The sequence below is a fragment of the Rattus rattus genome, chromosome 10 (assembly GCF_011064425.1).
Source record: "Rattus rattus isolate New Zealand chromosome 10, Rrattus_CSIRO_v1, whole genome shotgun sequence".
Classification (NCBI taxonomy): Eukaryota; Metazoa; Chordata; class Mammalia; order Rodentia; family Muridae; genus Rattus; species Rattus rattus.
This window is the reverse complement of record NC_046163.1, coordinates 69,065,961-69,079,347: the sequence shown is the minus strand read 5'-3', so window position 1 is coordinate 69,079,347 and position 13,387 is coordinate 69,065,961. Positions and strand designations below refer to the sequence as shown.

General features: G+C 50.9%; 1 protein-coding gene across 1 annotated transcript in view; it reads left to right on the top strand.

Moving 5' to 3' along the window:
* The first annotated feature begins 9,003 nt into the window (after window positions 1–9,003).
* Window positions 9,004–13,387, top strand: part of Vash2 (vasohibin 2) — a 31,884-nt gene continuing 27,500 nt past the window's right edge. Inside the window, exons 1-2 of the mRNA XM_032914656.1 lie at window positions 9,004–9,130; window positions 9,692–10,091. Coding sequence (XP_032770547.1) covers window positions 9,816–10,091 — 276 coding nt within the window. The 5' untranslated portion in view covers window positions 9,004–9,130; window positions 9,692–9,815. The remainder of the gene's footprint in view (window positions 9,131–9,691; window positions 10,092–13,387) is intronic.

Below are 13,387 nucleotides of genomic sequence, written 5' to 3'. Positions count from 1 at the left end.
AGATTCCCAGCCTCTCAGGTGTGATTCAGCTGCTGTTGCTATTTTAACACAGACTCACTTAGTGTGTGTGTGTGTGTATGTGTGTGTGTGGTGTGTGTGGTATATGTGTGTATGTGTGTGTATGTGTGTGTGTGGTGTGTGTGGTATATGTGTGTATGTGTGTGTATGTATGTGTGTGTGTTTATGTGTGTATGTGTATATGTGTGTGTGTGTGTGTATGTGTGTGTGTATGTATGTGTGTATGTGTGTATGTGTGTGTATGTGTATGTGTGTATGTATGTGTGTGTGTATATGTGTGTGTATGTGTGTGTGTATGTGTGTATGTGTCTGTGTGTGTATATGTGTGTGTGTATGTGTGTATGGTGTGTGTGTGTATGGTGTGTGTGTGTATGTGTCTGTGTGTGTATATGTGTGCATATGTGTGTGTATGTGTGGTGTGTGTGGTGTGTGTGTGTGTATGTGTGTGTATACATCCATCCCTATTGATTGTTCCTTTAGAGAATCCTGACTAATAAAATCACAAATTAAGGTCAACCCTGAGAGAGAGGAGGGGAGGGGAAATTAGACTCAGAGAGTCTGCATTTGAATCCAGTTCTGATATTTGATGGTGGTCATCACTTTATATACAAGCTGTTTAATCTTTTCTTAATTTTCCCAGGCTTTATATGAGAACATTCTTTCAGTCTTTGATGTAACTCATGTAAAAAGCAAGGAGGGGGGCCAGCAAGATGGCTTCACAGATGCTGGCGGGCACTCTCCTGTCAGGGGCCTCTAGGATAGGCTGAGGCTGGCAGGTGGCCTTCCCGGGGGTCTGCCTACATCCCATGATCTTCGATGGGTGAGCTCAGTGAGGCAGGGTCCCAAAGAGACTTCATCTTGGGATTGCTTCCTGCAGCTGATATACCTTTCCTGTCATTAAATTAATATAATAATCCCTGGGCATTAGCCCACACTATCGATCAGATTTCCTGCAGATCATCATAAAGACGAGCTTTCATGAATTAGTGCTGTTTAGATGAATTAATGATTCCATAGAATTCCTGATTTGATTCAAGTAATCTTAGGGAGAAAGTTTTTAAGAGATGGTTTTAGTTGTTTTGCTGGGAGAGGTAATAAAGTTAAAATCAGGACTAGAATAGGTCCACTCATAACGGTAAGCAAAGGCTGCATAATAGGAAATGCAAATGGGGTTGGGGATTTAGCTCAGTGGTAGAGCACTTGCCTAGCAAGCACAAGGCCCTGGGTTTGGTCCCCAGCTCCGAAAAAAAAAAAAAGAAAAAGAAAAAGAAAGAAAGAAATGCAAGGAGATTTTATGTTCCACTCAAGAGGGAATTTGTGTTCAAGGAAAAAAAAGCATTCAGGTCCGAGGATGAAGCCACAGGTGTGCACTATGATAAGGCAAGACCATATGAAACTGAGCTCTAGATTGAAATACTTCCTAGAACTTAATATCAACATCCTTCTGTAACTCCCTTTTTGTGTAACATTTCATCTGTGAGGTAATTCTCTAAAGATCTTTTACCTAAGAAGGTATAAAAAGGCCACAAAAAAGAAATAAAGATGATGTGGTAGCTTGGGGGTACTCTGCCCCACCCATCCATCCACCCACCCATCCATCCACCCACCCATACACCCATCCATCCATCCACCCATCCATCCACCCACCCATCCATCCACCCACCCACCCATCCATCCATCCATCCACCCACCCACCCATCCATCCACCCACCCATCCATCCATCCATCCATCCATCCATCCATCCATCCATCCACCCATCTACCCATCCACCCATCCAAATGTATATCTCTGTTTATATGTACGTAGGTAGGTATCATGAATACTTGTGGAGTTGATTGTGACAGACGGTTGGGCTCGGCCAGGGTGTGGGTGTATGAATACTTATGTGTCTTGCATACTCGCCATGTAAAGCATCTTAATTCTTTTCCTTTCCCTTTCTCTCTGGTTCAAATAGAGTTAATGAGCTCCCTGGCCAAGCTTCTGTCTGCCTGATAAGAAAAGGGAGTGCTAGCAATAAATCCTTTACCTACCCCCTCCCCACACACACATACACACAGACACACAGAGACAGACATACACATAGACACACAGACACACACAGAGACAGACATACACACACAGACACACAGAGACAGACATACACACACACAGACACACACACAGACACACACACACAGACAGACACACAAACACACAGAGACAGACAGACAGACACACAAACACACAGAGACAGACAGACAGACAGACACACAAACACACAGACAGACACACACACACACACACACACACACACACACACACACTGTTAAGCAAAAGGTGATAACTCGTCCAAAGCCATCAGCTTCTGGCCCCAGTATAACTAAGAATCAGAGAGAATAAATATTATTAACACTAAGAAACCTTTAACTCCCCGAGTTTTGCTCCAGCGACCCTCCCTCCATGTCCACGCAGACAGATGCCGGTTCCCAGCACTCTCCCACTGACCCCTAGCCCAATGGTTCTTTTCACATCTGACTGGTCAATTTTAACTTTCTTCTGTTTGAAGCTCTCTTTTGTTTCTGTAAAAACTTTCAACAAAAGCATGTTACATTTGACTTCTGAGTTCAGTTTCTGATGACTTATTTATGCCCACCTTGCAGGGGGAGACTATTTTTTCTCATGGGTTTGTTTGCCTGAGCTGTCCGGACCCCTGAGCCTGGGTTCAGGGGCGACTTCTGCAGAGCAGATGGACCGTGCTGTTTCCAGACCCCTAACCATGCCATCAGCTTAGGCTCAAGCCTGACTTTGCCTGAATTCTCTGGACATTAGCAGCTCAGCGTAAACCAGTGGTGTTTGCCTTTAATCTCTGCACTTGGAAGGCAGAGGCAGGTGAATCTCTGTGAATCTGAGGTCGTTCTACATAATGCTGTACACAGCGAGCTCCAGGACAGCCAGAGAGACATGAAGAGACCTTGTCTTGACACAAAGCAAAGGGACAGACAGACAGACAAAGAATAAAGCTCAGTGTAGGGACAGATGTGAAGTTTAAAATTCTCAGAAAAAAATTATGATGCTTTTTAGCACTCAGAGTAGAGGCTCAGCAGGACCGTTTTTATGATTTCCTGAGTCCGTTAAGGACTGTTATAGAGAGAGGAGGCTTATTTGACTCATCCTTTGGGAGGAGCCAACGGACTTTACTGGGAACACACGCTTCTTTTGATCTCTGGGGATGGCATCAGGAGAGTATCAGATGTGTCCCACAGTCCCCTTCAAGGACCTTCCTCCAGTGACCTGAGACCCCTGAGAGGTCCCACTTAAGAGTCTCCACCACCTTAGAACAAAGTGCAAATCACACAGGCTTCCCTAGTGTTACTTTAAAGCCACGGGTCCTTGTGAGCATCCAGAGAGTGAAGGGCTCGAGCTGTGCTCAGCACAGACCAAGCGCTGGGTGGAGGCTGCCTTTGCTGTCTGCACAATTAGGGAGCAGTGCAAAGCAGGGTGCGAATCACTGGTCATTTGTGTGCTTCAGACCCTTGTTTGGTTTTTCCATCGCCGTCAACAAACAAACAAACAAACAAAAACCCCACGATGGACACAGTTCAAAGGAGGGAGACGGCTTCTGAGATTTCGGCTCACAGTTTCGGAGATTTCGGTCCACTGTCTCTGGCTCTATTGTTCTGAGCCAAGAGAAGCAGTAAGTACTTTGTGGCAGAAGGACAAGGGTCAGGGAGCTGCACTCACTGGGGCATCCAGGAAGCAGAAGGGACCAGGCCAGGGCAGGGGAAAAGAAGAAGAACCAAGATGGAGGTGGAGGACGACGACCCAGATCTGTGTGGCTTTAAGTGGCCACAGGTAGTTATGAATATTTCATAAGGGATGGATTTTTACAGGACAATTCGTCTCATCTAGGTGGGCAGTTTATATCAATATCAATTGGCTTTGAGTTTATGGTATGGACATTCTGTGGAGCGAGAACTTACTGATTGAACAAACCTGATTGATAAATTACAAACATCAGGAGTTTTGATTTTTGTCGGGTTACTGGGACTGGGACAGCTAACCGCGAGATGGGCAGTCGTTACATGGGGCTAGCCACAGGCAGAGAGAGCACTACAGGGCCCAGAGCGTAGATGGCAGTAGTGTGGGGTAGAAGTTGGGAATTTAGCAAGTTGGGTGGAGATGTTGTGAGAGCTCTGGGCCAGAGAGTCGCCTGGCTGACTGACTGGGATGAGAGCACCCCACGGAAGCCATATGGCCTGATGGTGCCCGCACTAGCATGGGAGAGTCCCGTTTTATAATATTTACTGCAGCACACCTCAGTGGGCTACTTCCCTCAGTCGGGCTCTACCTCTATGCCTCCAGCATGTTCCGACGTAGCAGTGGCATCCAGGGGACCGTACCTTCAGAACGTGAAGCTGAGAGGGACAGTTCACACTCAAGCCAGATAGTGGTGGATACAGAGAACATCCCAGAGGAAGGGGAGCTTTGAAAAGTCAAAAGAAAATAGAGGTACGGGTGGGCCTTTTGTCTCGTGCTTCCTCTTACTATCGTAGCCCAATCTTGCTGGCTGATCCTCATGACTCACACAAACAATATTAGTGTTGGCGTCGTGCAGGAGAGTTGGTTTTTCCAGTTCATTACGGCGGATACTTCCCTCGTCAGCCAGCTCCCGGATAGGGAGCATCAGAGCTGAGTCCTGACGGCCCAAGCTTGCCCTGTAGCTTCTCAGTGAGGAAGAGCTGCGGCCAGCACAGCATAAACAGAGGTCGACCGCCCGCCCCTCGTGCTGGAGGCTGGAGGCCTTGGCAAAGTCAGCTCCCTCTGAAGGTGCAGTGGCCAGTCTGTGTCACAGCTTTCTTTCTTTCTTTCTTTCTTTTTTTTTCTTTTTTTCGGAGCTGGGGATCGAACCCAGGGCCTTGCGCTTGCTAGGCAAGCGCTCTACCACTGAGCTAAATCCCCAACCCCTGTGCCACAGCTTTCTTCTGGCTCCTCCAAATCCCTTCCCAGTGCGGATGTACCTCTGGCCCCGACATGGCTTTCCTCATGTGGAGACGTCTAATGTTTCCCTTCTCACAAGGCTATCCCTCATGTTAGAGTAGGAACCCAACCTCCCTGTCAGTCCATCAAACTAATTACCTCTCAGGGACAGTAAGTCTAAATGTCACACTCTGAGGCGCTAAGGGTTAGACTGTCAGCATCAGATTCAATGCAGGGACACACACACTTCTACCCACCACCGTGTGACTTTTCCTCCATGTTACCAGGGCAAGACACTTCCAGTTCTTCCCGCGTGCCGGGCACCTCCTCCCAGCTCCTCTCAGCTCTGTTCCCCTTCATAGACTCACGAGTTATTTTAAATGTTTATTCCTTCTGTTGGCCATTTCATTCGCAGTCATTTCTCAGTCTTGACTAACAGGCACCGAGATACGGGCAGGCACAGATGTCTCCAAATCTGCTAGTGTCTCGGATTCCCGGTGAAGCCCAGCAGACACGTAGTTAGACTTCACGTGGGTTTTCCTATATTATGGCTTAGGTTCCTAGAAGCTGTGTGCTAGTCCCGGTTGCTGTGCTGTGGCGGTGAGGGGAGGTAGTACTATCTAGGAGTCGGGCACCTGTATTAGGTACTTTTCTCACTGTGGTGACCAAAGACTTGACACTAAGAGAGGAAGGGTTTATCATGGTGGTGGTGGCTCCACGGTGGCAGTGTGTGCAGCTGGGACCCTCGCCTCAGATCTTAGAGGAACAAGGAACAGAACAGATTGGAGCTGGACACGAGCTATAAAACCTTAGTTCCTAGTCCTGGTAACCTGCCTACTCAAGAGAGACGCCAACACCTTAAGGTTTGACAGCCTTCAAAACGGCACCATCAGCTGGATATCAAACATCCAAACCCGTGAGTTCCTCGGTGGACATCGTTGCGGTAAGAATTAAACAGTGCTCATCCTGAGCGGTTCCTGCGAGCACCGCTCTGTGCTTTCTCTCCTGGGCTCCCTCTGACCCGGGAGGATCCAAGAGCCGTTCACTCACAGTTCCCTTGGTGGGCTGCCACCACGCCATCCCAATTCTGTGGTGGACTTGGTGCGTCTCAACACCGCACGCTCTCTCGAACTCAATTAAGTCTCCGCATGAAAGAACACACCACACGATAACCCCTGATCCAATTAATAAGATGTAATTTGCCGGTACACACCCATCCCTTAAAAAATAGTCATTACAACCTGTAACTATGCACAGAGAAGAAGAATCTTAGCATCCGCCGCCATGTTCTCTCAGCTCCCTCTCTCCTGCTTCTCCCTCTTCTAAAATCTGTTCCCACCTCCCTTCCTTCTCGTCCAATGACAGGCCTTGTTTTATCTTGTCTGCCTTCACCTGCACAATGACATCAACCCACAGGACAGTACACATTCCACCCACTGGAAGTTAGGCCATGAGGACATCCTTTAAATAGGATCCTGGGCATCCTTTAAATAGGATCCTGGGACTTTGGCCCTCGTTCACTCTCTCATTGCTTCTCCGCACAGCGACCAGCGAGGAAGCCTTGTGCTCCTGGACTGCACGTTCACTCACCAGCCTGCATCTACCTCCTTGGAAAAGGTGCTGAATTTTGAGCCTATCTTCCCAGGCCCCCAGGCCATACTGCTCATGCCATCTATGGGAAGGAAAAACCAGCAACCAGAATCCTGGGACCGTCGGCAAATGCTGATAGCCTTCCACTATCAGCGAGTTACAGGGCTCTTCAAAGCAGGGAGATGAACACTGTCTCTTCCTGGTGTCTGAGGTGTCTATGCAGGGAAAGAGGATTCAGGCTCTGCTTGACCAAGATGAGCAGACCTTGTTGGACTTGGTCCATCTGTGGGCAGCATGTGACGGTAAGGGCAATGAGCCCAGTCTTTGCTGTCCTTGAGCACAGGTGTGAACTGTTTTCTCTAAGGCCAGCCACAGACTCTCAGTCCACAGAAGCGCTGCCCTGAGATTCTTTTCTGGTCTGGGAACCAGGGAAGTGGAAGGGAGAGAGATGGACTTAAAGGATGAACTGCAGAAGGAGGGAAGGATGTTTGAGATGAGCAAACAGGCGGGTTTCCTCTTAAGTAGAAATGAGATTTCCTGGACACACATTATCCTATGTCTCCTTGTTCTTCTCCAGGTGCGCTTGTTGCCCAAGGACTGTTGAGACGGCTTTGACATGGCCCATTGCTTTAGTCCGCACAGACTGGTGTTACTGTGCTCAGTGCTGACTCCATAGCCCCATGCCGGGGGCTCTGTTCTGGCACATTCAGAACCCAGGTTCCCTCCCTGGTCCTCTGCTGATCCTGGCTCCCACCCTGCCTGCCTCACAGAGATTTCCATCCCAACCCCCACACAGAGCTGAGCAGTCAGAAACTGGCCTGTGCAGGGCTCTTGCCCCTAGTGTTCAGTGGGAGATTTGCTTCCCAGGGTTGGCACAGCTGACCCACCTATTCTAAGCTGGGCAGCTGATCTGAAGTTGACAGCAAGGCTATAACAGACAGACTCCTAGGTGTTCCTAAGAAAGCAGGTCACAGTTACATGGCCTAAGAGCCAAAGCGACTTTGGTTTTCCTCCTTTCAGACAGGTAAGTGAAGACGCAGAGCAGATGAATTGTGTGTCCAGGGTTACGCAACTCAGCAAGAGACAAACCTAGACTTGTTGGACCTCGGGGTCAGCCATCTGTGGCTTCTTCCACTTTGTCTTGTTCTTTCTCAAAATAAAAGGAAGAAGTCAGGGAGGAAGGTAGAGAGGGAAGGAGGGACAAAAGAAGCAAGAAGGAAGATACTATCATGAAGAAAAAGGTACTTTGGTGAGAGGGCTCAGTGGGTATTGGCTGGCCACATAAGCCCGAAGTCCTGAATTTGACCCCTGGAACCTACATGGTGTAAGGAGAGAATGGCCTCCAGCACTTTGTCCTCTGATCTCCACACATGTACACACATACACACTCTCCACGCAGTACACCTACACACTTACACAGGACAAATGCAAAACATAAAAGGTTTAAAGAGATTTATTTCTAATATTTTTAAATTACATGTCTTTGCATATACTTGGGAGTCAGCACAAGCATGAGTGAGGTGCCCAAGAGACCTTGCTTGTGCGATCCTCCTGGACCTGAGAACGGGAGCTGACACCAAAGTGCTGATTCTTCTATAAAGACAGTGATCTTAACTGTTTTCTCTAAGGCCAGCCACAGAAGTAAGGCTGAGCCAACACTCCAGCCTCATGATAAACATGTACACACGCGCACACACACACACACACACACACACATGCACACACGCGCGCGCACATCGGGTGCCATCCCCAGCGCTGCACGGCTAGGGCGGTAAAACCGCTGGGATTCCAGCACTGTCAGGGTGAAGACAGGACCAGGACCAGGAGTTCAAGTTCATCCTTCTCTACACAGCAAGTCTGAGGTTAGCCTGGTTGCTGCAACACCACAAAAATGGTGTGGGAAGGCCACTCCCTTGGCTTCAAGCGACCCTCTACAAACCAGTGGCTACAGCAAAACAGAAGGGGTTTGACTGGTCTCTTGTGCCTTCCAGCAGCTTGGGTTGAGGGACCTTGTTATCCCCGTCTACTAATAGAGGATTCGAGGCTGTACCCACTTGTCAATCTGGGGAGAAACTTGGAGGATTTAGGTAAGTATTAAAATTGGACATTCCCAGAGCCACCCAGAGCCCTGTGTAGGATCTGGTCCTGTGCCCAGCTCCTCGACCAGACCCGCTATCTTTGAAACACTTCTCCGGACCTTAGCTGCTGCGCCTCTGCCCAAGGGAAACTGGATCTTAGTCCCTGGACAGTCGCTCCAGCTCCGCGGGGCTCCCAGGACACCACAGCATCGGATTTCGCGTGGCAGCCCAGCTTCCCCACCTCGGATCCCCTCCCGCCAGGGAACCCTGAAACCAATCGCAGAGCTGCACAGCTCCGGGTTGTGGAGTCCCGAGCCCGGGACCCGCCCCTCTTTGTTGCGGTGTCCAATGGCCGCATTCGGAACATCGGCGGCTGCCCGGGTGACTCAGTTATATGTCACAGAATAACATTCGAGAATGGGATATGGAATGGGGCGACGACCGCCTCAGCTCCAACAGCCTTCTGCAGCAATGAGGCCGACCCGAGGTGGGTCCCCGGGCCCCGCGCGCGTCGTGGCGACACGCAGCTGCCACTCGCGGTGCCCGCGCGGGACCCGCGGGAAGGGGGCGGCGCTGCGCTTGCCCGGGAACCCGGGCTGGAGACGCCCCTCGCGCGCCAGGGTTCGGGGGGCTTCCGGGAAGACGCCAGGCCTCCTTAACAAGCCGAGGCTGCTGCGGCGCCCTCGCGCCGGCCCCGGGCGCTCACGTGTCCGCTCGCTCTGGGTCGGTGGCAGTCCACCACATCTGGGGACCCAGGGATGCGTGAAGCTGCAGGGACTCTCGAGTCTTCTTGCTACACAGCTGTCTTGCTTCTTCCCACCCCGTCCCCTCCTCACCCTGAGATCCTTGCATGCCTCCCCATCCCCAAGTGCAGCTGGGTGTGAGGCTTCGTGGCGTCTTTCCAGCCGCCTTGCTAGGTAATCGGCGGGGCTGGAGGCTCGCGTTAGTCCTGAGGGGGTGGGTCTGGGGCAGCAAGGAGTGGGGGTGGGCGGGAACCCCCATGCCTGTCTTACTGAGCCGCAGGGTCTGCTGTTTCCACCGCTTTCAGGCCGGGCCGGTGAGCGGGGTTCTCTTCGCGCATCCTGCGGCCGCGAGAGTTAAAGGCCACCCCCGCGGGGCCCTGATCCCCGGCGTGCCCGCGTCCTCCGCCCCCTCGCCGCGTGCCCCTCACCATGACCGGCTCCGCCGCCGACACTCACCGCTGCCCCCACCCCAAAAGCATCAAAGGCACCCGGTCCCGGAGCAGCCACGCGCGGCCGGTGAGCCTCGCCACCAGCGGGGGCTCGGAGGAGGAGGACAAAGACGGCGGGGTGCTGTTCCACGTGAACAAGAGCGGGTTCCCTATCGACAGCCACACCTGGGAGCGGATGTGGCTGCATGTTGCCAAGGTCCACCCCAGAGGGGGAGAGATGGTAGGCGCCATCAGAAACGCTGCCTTCCTGGCTAAGGTCAGTGGCTTGGCTGGGCAGGGTGGGATGGGACGGATGGGTGGGATTGGCGGCATGGGACGTTTCAACCCCAGACAGAGCAGGGAAAAGAGACCTCATGTCCAGCTAGAGTCCTGTCTCCCTGTTCTGCTGCCAAGAGGGGCAGGCAGGGGGCTTGCTGGCTTGGCTCTGAGGTTAGGCTGAGCCAAATCCATTATGCACTCAGCGCCTGTAGTATCTTCATCAGAAGCGAATGCCACCAGGTCAACAGCAGCCACTCCAAAAAAGCATAGAACCCCAGGATCCACCCTGCCTGCCCTTCTGTGCGTGTTTTACTCTCTCCTTTCCCTTCCCCCGCCCCCCTAACAAATGATTTATGAACTTGTAATCAGTCAGCCAGACTTCTCAGTGTGAATCATTTCTAGAGTTTTTACCAATCATCTTCATCACCTTCCTCTTCCTCTCCTCCTGCTCCTCTTCCTCTTTTTATGACAGTGATTTTTTTCTTCTTCTTATTTTTTTTTAACCTCTGAAACTTATTGAGAACAGGGACCTGTCTCTTACCAGCTTATCTGGCACCAAGGAAGCATTTGGCTGTGACTTAAAGGGACTTTCCAGGACGCAGGATGAATTAGTCTCCGGGGTAAAGGGAGACACCAAGTGAAGCTCTCTTTTTACTCTGGAAAGGAGCCAGGGAGAGATTGAGCGCAGTGACCGAGATATGGTTACAGAGAGACATGTCCCCTGGTGGGAGTGTCCTGTTATATAAAATGAAAGCCTAGTGTGCAGCCACAGAGATGGCATCCCTGGACCCTAGGGACCCTGTTTGCTGAGCAGGACTCCTGAGAAGATGCAGGACTCACATACACCAGAGTCATGGCGGCAGTCACTCCTGGTCCTGTCTTGCGACAGCTGAGTATGCAAGCCTGAAGGCCAGAAGGCTGTGTCTGCCCTTGGGGGAGTGGAGGAGGCTCTCTGCTTCCTGCTTCTCCGTGTTTTATGACTGCTAGGCAGGGAGTTTATTCTGTCCAAATAGGAGCTTGCCTGTGCTAGAAGCTTATCTGTGGGAGCGCCAGTGGTAATGATCCCTGCTCTAGAACTCGGGCATCCCCAGCTCTGGCTTCAGCATCTTTCTCTGCTTACCATGAGTCACCAGAGTCCTTAAACATGGGAGAGTTGGGCAGAGGGGAGCAGAGACTGGATGCCACTGTCTGGAGCTGGCTTTCGAATCCTGCACCTCTCACTGTGTCTTCATCCTTACCCCAGTTCCATGTGCTGGAGCCCTTCTCCATGTGACAAACATTGGGTCATACTATTGGTGAAGACGATCCTGAGAGGGAGGCAGGGGTGTGAGTGAGACAGTGGGACTCTGCTTTTGTTCTCTGTGGCCTCCTTTTCCTTCCCTCTCTCCTCTTCCTTCCTCCCTGTTCCTTCTTTTCCTCTTTCTACTCTCTTTTCCCCCCTCTCTTCTTCATCTTTTTTTTTCCTCCTCTTTTTCATGCCTGTCTGCTCTTTCTAGGACTGTGGCTGGTTTGCCACAGACGCAGTATTCTAAGTGTCCACGAGGCCGTTTAGAACATAGGTTTCCACTCCCTGAGACTAACACTTGATGCTTCTGGGATTGTGGCTGAATGCTTCCTTTTTATAAAAGAATATTCCAGTCAGGAATGGTGGCGAATACCTGTACTATCAGCACACAGGAGGGAGAGGCAAGAAAATTATAAATTCAAGGCTGTCTTGGGCCCCATACTGAGTTCAAAGCCAGCCTAGAACGTGTAGTGAGACCTTGTTTCAAAAAAGAAAAAGAGCGTTCCCTATTCTTATATGTATCTTGCTGTATTTTCATTATAACCAAGACCTCCGGACAATTGCTGATAAGCCAGGACTCCCTCAGCCCAGGGCAGGCACTTGCCTGCTTTAATTTTGTTGTTTTTGTTTTGTTTGTTCCTTTTTTGTCTCACACCGAAGCCTTGGTTGCCCTAGAACTGGCTATGTAGACCGGATTGGACTTTGACTCGTAGCCATCTGCCTGTCTCTTCCTCCAGCCTGGTCCTCTTTATTTATTTTTTACAATTTTGAAAGTTTATTTTATGTGTATGGGTGCTTTGCTGGCATCCGTGTCTGTACACCATGCACGTGAGTACCCGCAAAGGTCAGAAGAAGGTGTTGGGTCCTCTAGAACGGGAGTTAGAGAGAGCTGTGAGTCACCATGGGTGCTGGGAATTGAACCCAGTTCTCTGCAAGAGCAGACAGTGCTCTTCACCACTGAGCCATCTCTCCAACCCCATTTCTGTTTTCTGATGGGGTCTTTTTATATCTGAGGCTAGCCCTCAATTTTATGATCCTCCTGCCTCAGCATTCTGAATTCTGGGCTTATAGCATGTCCCACTGCCCCTGGTGGTGAGAGGGTCTCTAAACTTGAATAAGACTGTATGATTTCATGTCCCGGTATTGCTTGTTTGGTTTTTGTTTCTGAGAGGTTCTTCTGTAGCCTTGGTTAGTCTCAAATTCACTCCGCTGAGGCTGGAACTCCTGGCTCCACCCTTCCCAGTGAGCGCCGAGTCTCAGTGCTGGCTTCTCCATCCCTAATCCCATCACTGGCACAGCCTGGCCTCAATATCCCTCGAACCCTGGCTCCTGCCCAGGCACAGGCTGCTCTGTCAGACACCGTTCCTCCCCAACTCAAGGGCTTGGCAGTCTCTCCTGGGGCCAAGGCATTGTCCTTTAGCCAAACCAACACCATTCCTGTGAGGAACTTGCACCAAAGGTGGGCGGTGGGGCAGTGGGCAGTGAAAGGGGGATTGGTGAATCTGGGAGTGACTACTGCAGCAGGAGAATGTGGACTGAGGCGAGATGGTACCCGGAGCGAGTTCCCAGGGTCTGAGAGGGGGCTCGGGTGAAGCCCAGGACGTCCTGTGAGGGACCCTAGTAAGTGCTGCCTCAACACCTTGAGAGAGTGGGTGGGGGTGGGTATCACTTGAGATCTTTCCAAACTTCCTCTGTATTCTTCTCCACAAGTGGTCACTGAGCCAAGCGGGCACCTGACCAACCCAGGCTTTTACTGGGATAAAATAAGAAAAAAAAAAAATCAAAAAGTCACTGGAGTTACACAGGATGGGCAGGGAGTGACGGAGAGGCAGGTGCAGAAGGAGCAACTGGCCCTTCTAGACCTGGTTCTAGGGCCTCCTGGCGCCCAGAGGTCGACTCTGCTGAGGCAGCACCAGGGCCCTCATCAGGAAAACCACTCGGTTTCCTGCAGCCCCCACCTGTGTGTGTCTCATTTTCACGCCAGTGATTCCAAATTCGGAAAGAGTTCG